Source organism: Euprymna scolopes, chromosome 31, assembly GCF_053919585.1.
Source record: "Euprymna scolopes isolate OS-2025 chromosome 31, ASM5391958v1, whole genome shotgun sequence".
In the NCBI taxonomy this organism is placed as follows: Eukaryota; Metazoa; Mollusca; class Cephalopoda; order Sepiida; family Sepiolidae; genus Euprymna; species Euprymna scolopes.
In genome coordinates this window covers 73,366,005-73,381,858 of record NC_136512.1, presented here as the reverse complement: position 1 = coordinate 73,381,858, position 15,854 = coordinate 73,366,005, and the positions used below count along the sequence as shown (strand labels likewise).

At 35.1% G+C, this 15,854-nt stretch overlaps 1 protein-coding gene and 1 pseudogene across 1 annotated transcript in view; both read right to left on the bottom strand.

Moving 5' to 3' along the window:
* The window catches only part of LOC145255817 (aromatic-L-amino-acid decarboxylase-like), a 122,578-nt gene that overhangs the window by 24,499 nt on the left and 82,225 nt on the right, over positions 1-15,854 (bottom strand). Inside the window, exon 7 of the mRNA XM_080114522.1 lies at positions 5,903-5,935. Coding sequence (XP_079970648.1) covers positions 5,903-5,935 — 33 coding nt within the window. The remainder of the gene's footprint in view (positions 1-5,902; positions 5,936-15,854) is intronic.
* On the bottom strand, positions 8,916-9,049 carry LOC145255967 (U2 spliceosomal RNA; annotated as a pseudogene).

Genomic DNA, 15,854 nt, shown 5'->3' with positions numbered 1-15,854 from the left:
CTACTACACGTAAGTGGGTTAAAATTAATTGAAATAATTGCAATATCGAAATTTGATTAATAGAAATTGTTGATGTTTTTTTTTAAGTTTAAAACAGAATAATAAATTAAACTGCTTCGGAACTTACATTAACTGCTGTATTACTATAAATAACCGGAAGTTATTTATTAGAGAAAAACAGCATGGCGAAAACTAAAATAAGCCTATAAAAAAGATTGTGCCCATACAAGCGATATTAAGGCGCGTGTATTCTATAATTATCCAACTATATGAACTATACAATTCAATGAACTATACTCTAATTCAATCTTATAATAATATCTTAATAATGTGACTGCTCAGCTGGTATACAAAATAGCCGACTTCACAAGTTCCATTATTGGAATTTAATTATAAGGTGAAGCTCGAACTTTCTACCTCGAGGAATTTAAAGAAAAAAATATAGATAAATAAAAACATTAACTCCCCAGCACCACCAACCCCACCATATCCTTTTAAGTACCACGAACAAATCAGTAGGTCTGCTAGCTCTTTTTCCTTCTTCTTCGAGATGATCCCAAGAAGGGAGAGTCGGTCTCTTCAGAGCTAGGTTAAACAATTTTTTATCTATAACTTTTGAAATCTATTTTTGTCTTAATACTACTAAAATTTGTGTATTAAGAATATATTTTTTCTTATTGCAGTTTTGCTTAAAATTCGAAACATCTTAACTTTACCTATCCTATTTTACTGGTTCTCTTGTTTTTGTTAAATCTTTTATTTTGTTTATTTATTTATTTATTTGTCAAATATGCCTAATACTACTCTAAACCAGTCTTTAAATGAGTTCCTCAAATCTAAATACAAAATAGCCGATTTCACAAGTTCCATTATTGGAATTTAATTATAAGGTGAAGCTCGAACGTTCTAACTCGATAAAAAACAAAACTTCCACGCATTAATATGGGAGGGGAGACTATCTTCAAATATCATCCTAAGTCGGAAATGGAGAAACGGACTTATTAAGTAGATATTAATTAGTCCCTCTTACCTTTTATTTTAATGGAGAGTAGATAATACAGTGGATGTGTTATCGGAAGCTCCAGTAACTCTCGCTTCTCCTTTTTTGTCCCTCAGTCCTCATTTCCAATGAGCGATGTTTCTGACAAAGGGTGAAGAAAAAGCTGCTTCTGAGGTCGGTAGAACAATAGTCTGAGACGTCGGAAATTTTCTATGTCTATCCTTGCGGCCATGTCACTAGTAAGGGCGCTGGAGGTAAACATTTTCATCTGGGCTGACGTTATCCGCCTGATAGTCCAGGACCCGAACCTTGGATTAACCACTAAGGGAGGCTGTCCTATCAGCAGGTGCAAAGTACTGGGGCTGCTATATTGCCATTTGGTAAATGGATTCTGGACCATACAGTAGTCTCTGGTGAGGCCTCTCGATACCATACTAGTGGGTAATTGTTACGGCTTTACCTTATGTGCTACAAAAAAAATCCCTTCTTTTCTCTCTTACTTTCCCTCTCTGTACTGCTCTAACAAAGTATGCTGACCTGTTCCACAAATCCCCAAATCCTCAACATGAAATATCTCAAAAAAATAAAAAAAAACAAAAAAACATGATTAAACCTAAAACCCCATCCCCCAACGTAGACCCCTACTATCATGTCTCCTTCTCCAACATTAGGGGTCTACGTTCCAACCTTCCAGAGTTTGAAACCCAATTATAGGAGACGAAACCGGACATATTCTTCCTAAGCGAAACTGGAATAGGGCCGACCACCTCCCTAGATGAGTTCATAATTAAAGGATACTCTAACCTAACATCTAAATCTGACCCCCAAGATTGCCATGGGCATGGAATATGTGCCCACATTAAAGATGGCTTCCCGTGTAGCAGGGATATCTCCAAAGAAGACCCTAAATTACCTTATATGTGCTTCCGGGTTGCACTTGCTTACATCACCGCATTTATATTTGCTCTCTATCGCCCCCACAACAGCGGAGTTACTATCTTTAAGAGTATATCATAGAAAATTGACCACATCCTGTCTGCTAATCCCTCGGTTAACATTCACATTTGCGGTGACTTCAGTGTCCATAACGTGGAATGGCTGACCCACTCAAATAAGACAGATGATGAGGGGAGGTTCTGTCATGATTTTGCCATTGCCTATGACCTCACTCAGATTGTTCCCGAGCCCACCCGTGTGCCCAATACTACCGGTCAATTCGCAAGTCTTCTAAACCTTTTTCTCACCTATACTCGTGTTTCGTTCTATCTCCTCTGGGATCCTCCGACCACTCTATTGTATCAGTTAAGATAAAAATGAAATATAATAAGTCCCCAGTATAAGTATCCACCGTACTGTATACCGATATTCTATGGCTGACTGGGATAGCTTCCGTACATTCATATCTGATCTACCTCTGCATTCCATGTTTAAAAAGGATGTGTCCTCTATAGTATCAGACCTGACCGAATGGTTAATTGTATGCATAGACCGATTCATATCATCCAAAAAATTCCAACAAAAACCCAACAGTCAGCCATGGTTCTCCCAAGAATGTGCTGCTGCCATCGCGCACAGAAATCACTTTTTCCATAGCTACCAACGTAATAGATGCACTGAGACTAAAACTGCTTTCAGGACCACCAGCAACCACTGTAAAAGAGTAATAAAAAATGCAAGAGAGCTATATGCTCAATCCGGTAAATCCAAAGTAGCTGAGCAGCGGCTTAGTTCCCACCAGTTTTGGCAAATAACAAATAGGATCATGAACAGAAGCGTGCGTTCTATCACAACTATTATCACTGGATCAGAGGTCATTTCGTCAGCATCCGACAAGGCCAAACTATTTGCCAAGAACTTGGCAGCTAATTCTACCCTATGCGACAAAGGCCATCAACTCTCCGTATTTCCTCATATAACAGACAACACGCTAGATAACATACAAATATCTATGCGTGAGCTCGCCAAGCTAATCAAAAATCTTGATTCCAGTAAAGCAACTGGTCCTGACGGTATTCCAATTATAGTGTTAAAAAAGCTTAAACCTGAACTTGCCCCCATACTGACAAAACTGTTTAAGCGTCGCCTTAAGGAGGAGTGCTTTCCAACACCACGGAAAACCTCATCAGTATGTCCTGTATTTAAGAATTCAGATGATAAGTCATCTCCCTCTCAGTACAGACCAATAAGCCTCCTGTGTGTCATGAGTAAGTAGCTGGAATTCATATTAAATAATCAACCACCTCAGCAGAAATAACCTTAGTGAGACGCAATATGGTTTCCGCTCTGCTAGATCTACAGCAGATGTGCTAACGGTTATATCTCATAGGATTAGTGAATCTCTTGACAAAGGCTTCCTTTCTAGGGAAATTGCTCTTGACATATCAAAGGCCTTCGATAAGGTATGACATAAACGCCTACTTCACAAGATTTCCAGCAACAGTATAACTGGAAATATTTTCTCAATCATTAAATCATTTCTCTCTAATAGGTTTATAAGAGTAGTGGTTGATGAAATCAGAGTCCCACAGTATTAATGCTGGAGTCCCTCAGGGGTCAATCCTGGGCCCAACTCTCTTCCTGATCTACATTAATGATCTCCCAAAACACATACTTAAATAATTCGTTGACATCTATGCTGATGACACGACCATCTATGGCAACACATCAAAGGACGTAAATGACTGCTCCCTCTGATTCTCTCTCCTCGGATCTTGAGTGCGTGGTACAGTGGGGGAGGAGGTGGCTGGTTACCTTTAATGCATCTAAAACCAAACTCCTATCTTTACATCATAAACGCTCTGATCCCCATCTGGCATCAATCGAAATGGATGGCTCCCGTCTAAGGAAGGCCCCATGTTTTGACAAGCTTCTGGGTTTGACCTTTACTCCTGACCTGAAACATACATCAATCTGTTGCCAAGGTCGCTGGAAAGATGGTGGGATCCTTCTAACGCTCCAGAAGATATCTCACTACTGATGCAATTCTCTATCTATATAAAAGCCAAGTACGTCCAAAAATGGGATACTGCTGCCACATCTGGGCAGGAGCTGCTAAAAACAGCCTATCCTGCCTTGACAGAGTACAAAATAGACTTCATAGCTTAGTGGGGGATGCCCTTTTCTCTTCCCTACAACCTCTCTCCCACAGAAGAGACGCTGCGAGCCTGTCTTTGTTTTATCGTTATTTCCATGACAAGTGCTCGTCTGAGTTCCAATCTCTGGTCCCCTCCTCGCCAATCTTTCACGAAAAACACCCGTCTAGCTGAAACCACTGTCAATAATTTTCCCCAATCTTTATCTGTGCCTAAATCAAAACGTAGATTCCATGAACAAAGCTTCTTTCTTAGAAGTGCACGCCTGTGAAACTCTTTTCCGTTTGCCTGTTTCCCACCTGACTATAACTTGGATGTCTTCAAGTCCAACATAAACAAATACCTGATGAACCGCCCCTTAAGTAAGACGCTTTATCAAATATCCAATGCTATTACTACGATACTATCTCATTTATTACTGTACACACTATAACCCTTATCCCGAGTGGCTTCTGGGCCTTCATAAGTGGTGACCTCCATGTAAAAAAAGCTATTATATACTTTAATAGTAGCTATAAACCGAAACAATTGTACACTAGTGCTGCTAATAAAACTTTAATTGTTTGAAATGAACAATAAACTGGGTATCTATTCCTTGTAAAGCGTGACATTATGACAAATTATTGTTCTAGTATTGCACTATTGAGCAATCCAAACGAACTTGTTGTCATTTGCTTATGTATTTTAATAATATTCCAATTGATAAAATTATCTGTAATCTATAATATAAATCTCGCCTGTCTGTTTAAATGTATGTATGTGTGTATGTACGGCATAATCGCGTTGACACACCGGTTTTCGTCAGATCACCTAAGTTAAGCAACGTTAAGCCAGGCTAGTACCAGATGGGTGACCATTTGGGAATTCTAGGCGCTGTATGTGCTTCACTTATCTCAGCATTTGTTTCCAGTTGTCCGGAACCCCCACTTGTCACTGGTATTCAACAATGTCGATTCAGGAGAGGTGTGGTTGGTGATTGCGTGACTCTTGCCACAAACATTTCACGCGCAGGCACCCTTACAGTGGATATCCATAGTCTGTCAAGACTGAAGGAAGCCTTGTACGTATGTATGTATGTATGTATGTATGTATGCCTAAAAATTTCGACAGAGACGACGGATTTTTACGCTATTGGTAACGTTTTGAAGCTCGATCCTTCGGACGACAAATATCGAAAAATTAGCCAAAAACATTAATTCCTTCATCTTTAACTGGGCACTTTTCTACAGGGAGGGGTGTGTGTATTTGCGTGTGCGTGTGTGTTTATTTGCGTGTGTTCTATATATATATATATATATATATATATATATATATATATATATATATATATATATATATAGAACACACGCAAATAAACACACACGCACACGCAAATACATGTAAATACGTGTGCGTGTATTTGCGTGTGTGTTTATTTGCGTGTGTTCTCTCTCTCTCTCTCTCTATATATATATATATATATATAACACGCAAATAAACACACACGCACACGCAAATACACACACACACACACACACACGCAAATACACGCACACGCAAATACACGCACACGCGAATACACACACACACACACACGCACGCACGCACGCACGCGCACATGGCCCCTTAAAAACAATTATAACCGGCTAAACACCCACAAAAGAACGGCCCGTAAAAAACCAATCGTTTGAGGTTCTTAGCGACTTTTAGTTTCGGAGGAGATAGATTTGAAAATATGGAGGCAGACAGACATATAACTGTTTATATATAAAAGAGCGAAGGGTGAGAATGATGCAATTACATAAAATCAATAAAACGAAAATTTACTTACAAAAAAAGGGATCAATCCTAATTTTCGGTCCTCCTGAAAAAAAAAATAGAAGAAAGTATAAATACATAGCTTTTGGTATCAGAATAAAACACTCTAGGTAGCCGATAATTGCGAATATAATAGGTAAAACACTTTATCATATCTCCATTACTAACGATTACTACGATATTGTCCCATTGATTACTGTACACACAATAACTCTTATCCCCGAGTGGCTCCCGGGCCTTGATAAGAGGTAACTTCCATGTAAAAAAAAAAAAAAAAAAAAAAAAAAAACCATAACATTTGTAAATTAATCTTACGGGTAGCGGTGGTGTATTTCCCAACTATTCATAAAGCAATAGTGTTTTGAATCAATGTTTGAAGCACTCCGTTTCGCACAAAGAAAAGGTTATACTGCGAAACAGCTGTCTGTTGACAAACAAATACATTTGATCCCCACCTTTCTAGGATTGAGTTTTATAATATGAGAGATTCCTGCTTCATACTTAAAACGAGCTGGTTATACCTGTTGATGCATGCCAGCTTCCTCCGAAAGAACAAGTTTATAGGAAATATAAAATTAATAAGCGGTCCCCAGCCGCATATATAGGATAGAACGATAAAACTATCACCATAGAAAAGACATGATTCCATTTCCGTTTTATGCAAACCAGTTTCCTTTTTTTTGTTACAAATTATCTACTAGTTGGCCAGATGTGTACAAATCCCAAGAGCGATAGGAGCCTTTTATCATGTCTAAAAGTGACACAATGTTCAACAAGCAAGATCGGAGATGCGCCGCTGGACAACTCATGCTCTCTACCGATCCAAGTTATGAAAACAGGACCATTGGTACTACACATGAAGTTGGCTGATACTGCGAAACAGCTGTCTGTGAAAAAAAAAAAAAAGGAATTTTTTCTATCTATAAAAATCAATGTTTGTTTTTGTTTGGTTTGGTTGCCTTGTTTTACGGCATATCAACCCTTTTCGGGTGATTTGATTCCGAATCATATTATTTTGGAAATAGTATTCATGTTGCATTCAGTTATTTTTGCAGAAAGTTTTTATTCTTCAAGTTATTTTGCATCTTCAATTCGCTAGCTTGTAGTGTTTTGTTTGGTTGTTTTATAGTGGATTTTATCGTTTTTGTTCCCTGTCCTGCAGAACATGAATGAGTTTTGCAATGGGAGAGGGAAAAGGGTTACAGTATTAACGTTTGGGACATTTTAAGTTAGGAAACCAGTCAGGAAGTGAAGGTGTAGAAAGGAGAAATGGGAAAATTAATTAAGTTTTTCAAAAGGAAGTAGAAAAACAAAAGGCATTAATGTAAGGTGCATTTCGTCTCAGGAAGCCAATATCTTCAGACAGCCTGATCTGGTAGCACCAGCGTTTGTTTCTGTGTTATCGATATGTTAACAGGATATTCAAAAACGTTTCAAGGAATCTAATGACACCATTGAAATTTTCCTTCGATTCAATCTAATGTTAATTTAGAACAATTATCGGTGAAGTCCATAAAATAACTGGACTTTATCAGTACGTTAAGAAGCAGGACTCGTTGTTTATTATTATTATTATTATTTTTTTTTTATATTATTATTATTTTATATATAAGCAACGTTTTTTCTGGAAGTTGAAGGTTCAATCCTCCACGCAGGCGATTTCTGGCGAGACTGGTTACTTGAACCCGTTCATCGTCTCTGGTTTAGTCTCTTGGAGGTTAAAGGTTCAATCCTCTCTACAAGCGATACTAAGAATAAAATAAAAAAAATACGTAAATTATTTTGATTCTTTTGATTTTAGCTTATATATTGCAAGCACCTGAAGACATTTACTGTTTTCGGTTTAACCCGTCTGATACAAACATCGTTGCTGGAGGATGTATCAATGGTCAAATTGTTCTATGGGACATCTCTCAATATGCCAATCGACTTAAGCTGCCCCAAAGAAAAAAAAACAATGTGTATTTGGTTTGTACAAATCTTTTTATCTTCTATATATATAAAAGGCAAAAATCGGTGTGTATGTATGTATGTATGTATGTATGTATGTTTGTTTGTAACGCTAAAACTTTTGAAAGACGGAACCAGAGTTGACAAATTTGGTATCATATTGCACCTTGATCACCCGGATGACAAATATCGAAATTTCACGTCAAACGGACCAGTAGAAAGGGGTCAACTGATCGTTTTTCTCCTAGGGGGGCCCCCCCAAAAACCTGTCATTTTAACGTTATTCAATACGTGTCACGTGACGTGACGTCAGCTCAAACTTTTGACAGACACAACCAAAGTTGACAAATTATGTATCATATTGAACCTTGATCACCCGCATGACAAATATCGAAATTCCACACCAAACGGACCATTAAAAGGGGGTGAACTGATCATTTCTCTCCTAGGGGGGCCCCCCAAAAAACCTGTCATTTTAATGTTAATATTACATAATCCAAAAACGCTTAGTCATGTCACGTGACGTGACGTCAACATCCAGTAATGGCGAACAAATGTAAACAAACACTTTGTTTTACCGATACTTTTGTAATTTCTCTTCTGCTTTGTTCAAGAGATTATTAAACTCCATGACAATGTCTCCAACGTATTTAACTGGTTAAAAATAGTATTTATACAAGAGTTTTAACGAAAAATATCAGGAAAAAATGTACAGGAATAAAAAAAAATTCAGCTTTCAAAATATTCGTCGATAAAAAAACCGATCTTTATATTTACGCTAGCCATTTTGTATATTACCACGTGACCTGCTATCTCTTAAACTGGAGGGGGGGGGATCCACTTGAATCCAACAAAACCAGTAATTTTTTTTTCTATTATATATACATCATTTTCTATAAAATTAAGTGTAGACTTTATAATTATAACAAAAAATGTTATTCATACTAAAAAAAAAAAACGCTTAGTCATGTCACGTGACGTGACGTCAACATCCACTAATGGCGAACAATTGTACCTATTTACTATGCCTCCCCACGGGACAGAGTTAGACACCAGGGTCGTTTTTTAACGTGGAGAAAAGGTACAAAAATAAAAATTGTCTCAGTCGTGGAGGATTTCTCCTCCACCGAAAGAGAACAAGAAATAGAAGTGCAGCATCTGAAGAACAGATACTACACTTTGATCTTGACCAAAAGGCCAAGAATGCGAACAATTGTAAATAACAACTTTTTTCACAAAACCAACACCGTCTTTCTTTTTTTTCTCTCTCTCACCCACTTACTCTTCCCTCTCTCTCACCCTCTTTCTCTTGACGTCACACCACTGTTAAACTGTGGGGGGGGGAACACATTCCCAGGCATTATCTCCTATAGATGCACATTTTATTAGAAATTCAGCTTTCAAAATATTAGACGATAATAAAAATATAAAACCAACACCCTCTTTCTCTTTTCTCTCTCTCTCACCAACTTACTCTTCTCTCTCTCTCACCCTCTTTCTCTTGACCTCCTACTACTGTTAAACTGTGTGTGTGTGTGGGGGGGGGAAGAGGCAGCTTGAAAACCAACAAAAACAGTGCACAGTTTCCCAAGCATTTGGGGTGGGAAGGGGGGGAAGAAGCCGAGCGCACAGTTTCGTGTGAGAGAGAGAGAACAATTCTCAACCTATATACTCAACAAATTTTTTATCTACAGATTTGAAAGTTTGTATATAGGGTATTCAGACATATGGAAATATATCTAGCATAATCTATCTATTATATCTATAAAAGTGAAAATGTGTGTGTGTGTGAGGTAGCCAGAGAGAGAGAGAGAGAGAGAGAGAGAGAGAGAGAGAGAGAGAGAGAGAGAGACAACAATTCTCAACCTATATATTCAATACATTTTTTATCTACAGATTTGAAAATTTGTATATAGGGTATTCAGACATATGGAAATATATCTAGCATAATCTATCTATTATATCTATAAAAGTGAAAATGTGTGTGTGTGTGTGTGTGTGTGTGTGTGCGTAAGAGAGAGAGAGAACAATTCTCAACCTATATACTCAACGTATTTTTATCTACGGATTTTAAACTTTGTATATAGGGTATTCAGACATATAGAAATATATCTAGCATAATCTATACATTATATCTATAAAAGTGAGAATGTGAGTGTGTGAGAGAGAGAGAACAATTCTCAACCTATATATTCAACAAATTTTTTACCTACAGATTTGAAAATTTGTATATTGGGTATTCAGACATATGGAAATATATCTAGCATAATCGATCTATTATATCTATAAAAGTCAGAATGTTTGCGTGTGGTTGTGTGTGTAAGGTTGCGAGAGAGAGAGAGAGAACAATTCTCAACCTATCTATTCAATAAATTTGTTATCTACAGATTTGACCATTTGTATATAGGGTATTCAGACATATGGAAATATATCCAGCATAATCTATCTATTATATCCATAAAAGTGAGAATGTGTGCGTGAGAGAGAGAGAGAGAGAGAGAGAGAGAGAGAGAGAGAGTAAGTACAATTCTCACCCTATATATTCAACAAATTTTTTATCTACCGATTAGAAAATTTGTATATAGGGTATTCAGACATATGGAAATATATCTAGCATAATCTATCTATTATATCTAGAAAAGTGAGAATGTGTGTGAAAGAGAGAGAGAGAAGAGAGAGAGAGAGAGAACAATTCTCAACCTATATATTCAACTAATTTTTATGTACAGATCTGAAAATTTGTATACAGGGTATTCAGACATATGGAAATATATCTAGCATAATCTATTATATCTATAAAAGGTAGAATGTGTGTGTGTGTGTGTGTGAGTGAGTGAGTGAGTGAGTGAGAGAGAGAGAGAGAGAACAATTCTCAACCTATATACTCAACAAATTTTGTATCTACAGATTTGATAATTTGTATATAGGGTATTCAGACATAAGGAAATATATCTAGCATAATCTATCTATTATATCTATAAAAGTGAGAATGTGTGTGAAAGAGAGAGAGAGAGAGAGAACAATTCTCAACCTATATATTCAACAAATTCTATCTTTACAGATTTGAAAATTTGTATATAGGGTATTCAGACATTTGGAAATATATCTAGCATAATCTATTATATCTATAAAAGTGAGAATGTGTGTGTGAGAGAGAGAGAGAAAGAACAATTCTCAACCTATATACTCAACAAATTTTTTATCTACAGATTTAAAAATTTGTATATAGGGTATTCAGACATATAGAAATATATCTAGCATAACCTATCTATTATATCTATAAAATGACCATGTGTGTGTGTGTGAGAGAGAGAGAGAGAGTCAGAGAGAGAGAGAGAACAATTTTCAGCTTGTGTGTGTGTGAGAAAGAGAGAGAGAGAAAGAGAGGAAGGAAAATTCTCACCCTATATATTCAACAAATTTTTTATCTACATATTAGAAAATTTGGATATAGGGTATTCAGACGTATGGAAATATATCTAGCATAATCTATCTATTATATCTATAAAAGTGAGAATGTGTGTGTGAGAGAGAGAGAAAGAGAGAGAGAGAGAACAATTCTCAACCTATATATTCAACTAATTTTTTATCTACAGATTTGAAAATGTGTATATTGGGTATTCAGACATATGTAAATATATCTGGCATAATCTATGTATTATATCTATAAAAGTGTGAATGTGAGTGATGGAAAGAGCAAAAAATTCTCAACCTATATAACCTATAAAAGTGAGAATATGTGTGAGAGAGAGAGAGAGAGAACAATTCTCAACCTATATATTCCACACATTTTTGGGCACAGATTTGGAAATTTGTATATAGGGTAAGCAGACATATAGAAATATATCTAGCATAATCTATCTATTATATCTATAAAAGTGAGAACTTGTGTGTGTGTGTGTGTGTGAGAGAGAGAGAGAACAATTCTTAACCTACATACTCAACAAATTTTTTACCTACAGTTTAGAAAATTTGTATATAGGGTATTCAGACATATGGAAATATATCTAGCATAATCTATCTATTATAACTACAAAAGTTAGAATGTGTGTGTGAGAGAGAGAGAGAACAATTCTAAACCTATATATTCAACAAATTTTTTATCTACAGATTTGAAACTTTGTATATAGGGTATTCAGACATATGGAAATATATCTAGCATAATCTATCTATTTTATCTATAAAAGTGAGAATGCGTGTGTGTGAGATAGCGAGAGAGAGAGAGAGAAAAAGAGAGAGATAAAAATTCTCAACCTATACATTCAACAAATTTTTTATCCACAGATTTGAACATTTGTATATAGGGTGTTCAGACATATAGAAATATATCTAGCATAATCTATCTATTATATGTATAAAAGTGAGAATGTGTGTGTGTGTGAGAGAGAGGACAATTGTCAACCTATGTATACAACAAATTTTTTATCTACAGATTTCAAAATTTGTATATTGGGCATTCAGACATATTTTAATATATCTGGCATAATCTGTCTATTATATCTATAAAAGTGAGAATGTGTGTGATAGAGAGAGAGAGAACAATTCTCAACCTATATACTCAACAAATTTTTTATCTACAGATTTGAAAATTTGTATATAGGGTATTCAGACATATGGAAATATATCTAGCATAATCTATTATATCTATAAAAGTGAGAATGTGTGTGTGTGTGTGAGAGAGAGAGAGAGAGAGAACAATTCTCAACCCATATACTCAACAAATTCTTTATCTACAGATTTTAAAATGTGTATATAGAGTATTCATACAAATAGAAATATATCTAGGATAATCTTTCTATTATATCTATAAAAGTGAGAATGTGTGTGTGTGTGAGCGAGAGAGAGAGAGAGAGAGAGAGAGAACAGTTCTCAACCTATACATTCAACAAATTTTTATATATAGGGTATTCAGAAATATCGAAATATATCTAGCATAATCTATTATATCTTTAAAAGTTAGAATGTGTGTGTGTGAGAGATAGAGAGAACAATTCTCAACCTATGCACTCTACAAATTTTTTATCTACAAATTAGAAAATTTGTATATAGGGTATTCACACATATGGAAATATATCTAGCATAATCTATCTATTATATCTATAAAAGTTAGAATGTGTGTGTGAGGTAGCCAGAGAGAGAGAGAGAGAGAGAGAGTAAGAACAATTTTCAACCTATATATTCAACAAATATTTGATCTACAGATTAGAAAATTTGTATATAGGGTATTCAGACATATGGAAATATATCTAGCATAATCTATCTATTATATCTCTAAAATTGAGAATGTGTGTGTGAGAGAGAGAGAACAATTTTCAACCTATATACTCAACAAATTTTTTTATCTACAGATTTGAAAATTTGTATATAGGGTATTCAGACATATGGAAATATATCTAGAGTAATCTATCTATTATATCTATAAAAGTGAGAATGCGTGTGTGTGTGAGAGAGAGCGACACAGAACAATTCTCAACCTATATATTCAACAAATTTTTTTATGTACAGATCTGAAATATCACATTTGTATAGAAGTAGAAATCTTGATACCTACTCTGATACCTAATAAAAGAAAGGACACTCTTTAGGGCGGATTTTGATTATAACAAGTCACTAATTAGAAATTATAATAAACATTCTAATAATTTAAGAATTTTACCAAAATAAAATTGCATGGTAATCACCCAATATCTTCCACAAAATTTTGATTGGCAGAACTCATAAACATAAAATATATATTTTCTAATTTCATCTTTTTTTTTTCTTTTTACATAATCTGGTTTGATGTTTTCCCAAATATTCAAATCACTATATTTTGCTGCTTAATATCAAATACAGCAACTGAGTTATTTTTATGCATCAAACAATTACATTTTCTCATTCATCCAAACTAATCACTGAACATCAATTTCATATTTTCTTCACTAAAATATTACTGTGCTTGATGTCATCAAGTGGAGCGGATCATTTTTTTTTCATTTGTTCACACATTTTTCCAATTTATATATATTTTAAAGATTCTTAGCCTATGTCATTGCATACCAATCTGTTTATTAAAAGTTAAGGTTCACTGTAAACACATATGTTACACCAAAATAAAAACGCTTCAGATAATGTCTTGATATTCAATTCAGTTTCTCACATGACATCTTATGAAGTTAGTAGAAATGTTACAGACTTTTGAATCTCAAACACTTTCAATACTGTGCACTGATATTTTCTTTTTTGCAATATAAGCACATTCATGATTTTTTTTACAAACGTTAAAAACTTTCACATTGTGTAGCAATATACTGAAACAATTATAAAAATATTTGTTTTTATTTTGAATGATGCAGGGCATCTGAAGAGAGATTTTTCTAACAAAATGAAAGTATAATTTTTAGCAATAGGTATCTAGGAAAAGGCCACTACATATGTTATAAGTTCCAAATTTCCACAACCTGGCAAATACTGGTACATGCTAGCAAATTTAGATTTGCAATTACAAAATATGATTCTAATTTTTTCCTTTGCTCTTTATTCTAACACTACACTAAGTTTACTGTGTTATTTCGCTACAGTTGATATTGTGTAGAACAATAAGAAAATCATAGTGAACAATGCATTCAACAAAATTTCACACACATTTCTAGATACCTATATCTAATAAGTTCAAAAGAAAGGACACACTTAGGGAGGTATTTTGGTGGTCAAGTCACTAAAAAGAGATTAGCTGGTTTCCCGGCATAGCCCAGGATATAATAAAGATTGACTGAAATACATGTTCTAGCTGGTTTCTAGGCGTTGCCAGGGATGTAATATAGACACATTATGTTGTATATTACCTGTTCTCTTCTCCCTAAGGTAAAACAATTTCATATACATGCTGTAAATTACCTATGCTAGGGATAAAACATGAACAATATCAGTCCTAGGGTAGATAAAACAAATAATACATAGAGATGAAAGATTCCTCTCCCCTAAGAATCAAACATATGTTCAATATCTGCTTTTGTTTTTTCATTGTTTATACGGTCCCGAGCAACGCCGGGTAGCCCTGCTAGTCTTCTATATATATAAAAGGCAAAAATCGGTGTGTATGTATGTATGTATGTATGTATGTATGTTTGTTTGTAACGCTAAAACTTTTGAAAGACGGAACCAGAGTTGACAAATTTGGTATCATATTGCACCTTGATCACCCGGATGACAAATATCGAAATTTCACGTCAAACGGACCAGTAGAAAGGGGTCAACTGATCGTTTTTCTCCTAGGGGGGCCCCCCAAAAAACCTGTCATTTTAACGTTATTCAATACGTGTCACGTGACGTGACGTCAGCTCAAACTTTTGACAGACACAACCAAAGTTGACAAATTATGTATCATATTGAACCTTGATCACCCGCATGACAAATATCGAAATTCCACACCAAACGGACCATTAAAAGGGGGTGAACTGATCATTTCTCTCCTAGGGGGGCCCCCCAAAAAACCTGTCATTTTAATGTTAATATTACATAATCCAAAAACGCTTAGTCATGTCACGTGACGTGACGTCAACATCCAGTAATGGCGAACAAATGTAAACAAACACTTTGTTTTACCGATACTTTTGTAATTTCTCTTCTGCTTTGTTCTAGAGATTATTAAACTCCATGACAATGTCTCCAACGTATTTAACTGGTTAAAAATAGTATTTATACAAGAGTTTTAACGAAAAATATCAGGAAAAAATGTACAGGAATAAAAAAAAATTCAGCTTTCAAAATATTCGTCGATAAAAAAACCGATCTTTATATTTACGCTAGCCATTTTGTATATTACCACGTGACCTGCTATCTCTTAAACTGGAGGGGGGGGATCCACTTGAATCCAACAAAACCAGTAATTTTTTTTTTCTATTATATATACATCATTTTCTATAAAATTAAGTGTAGACTTTATAATTAAAACAAAAAATGTTATTCATACTAAAAAAAAAAAACGCTTAGTCATGTCACGTGACGTGACGTCAACATCCACTAATGGCGAACAA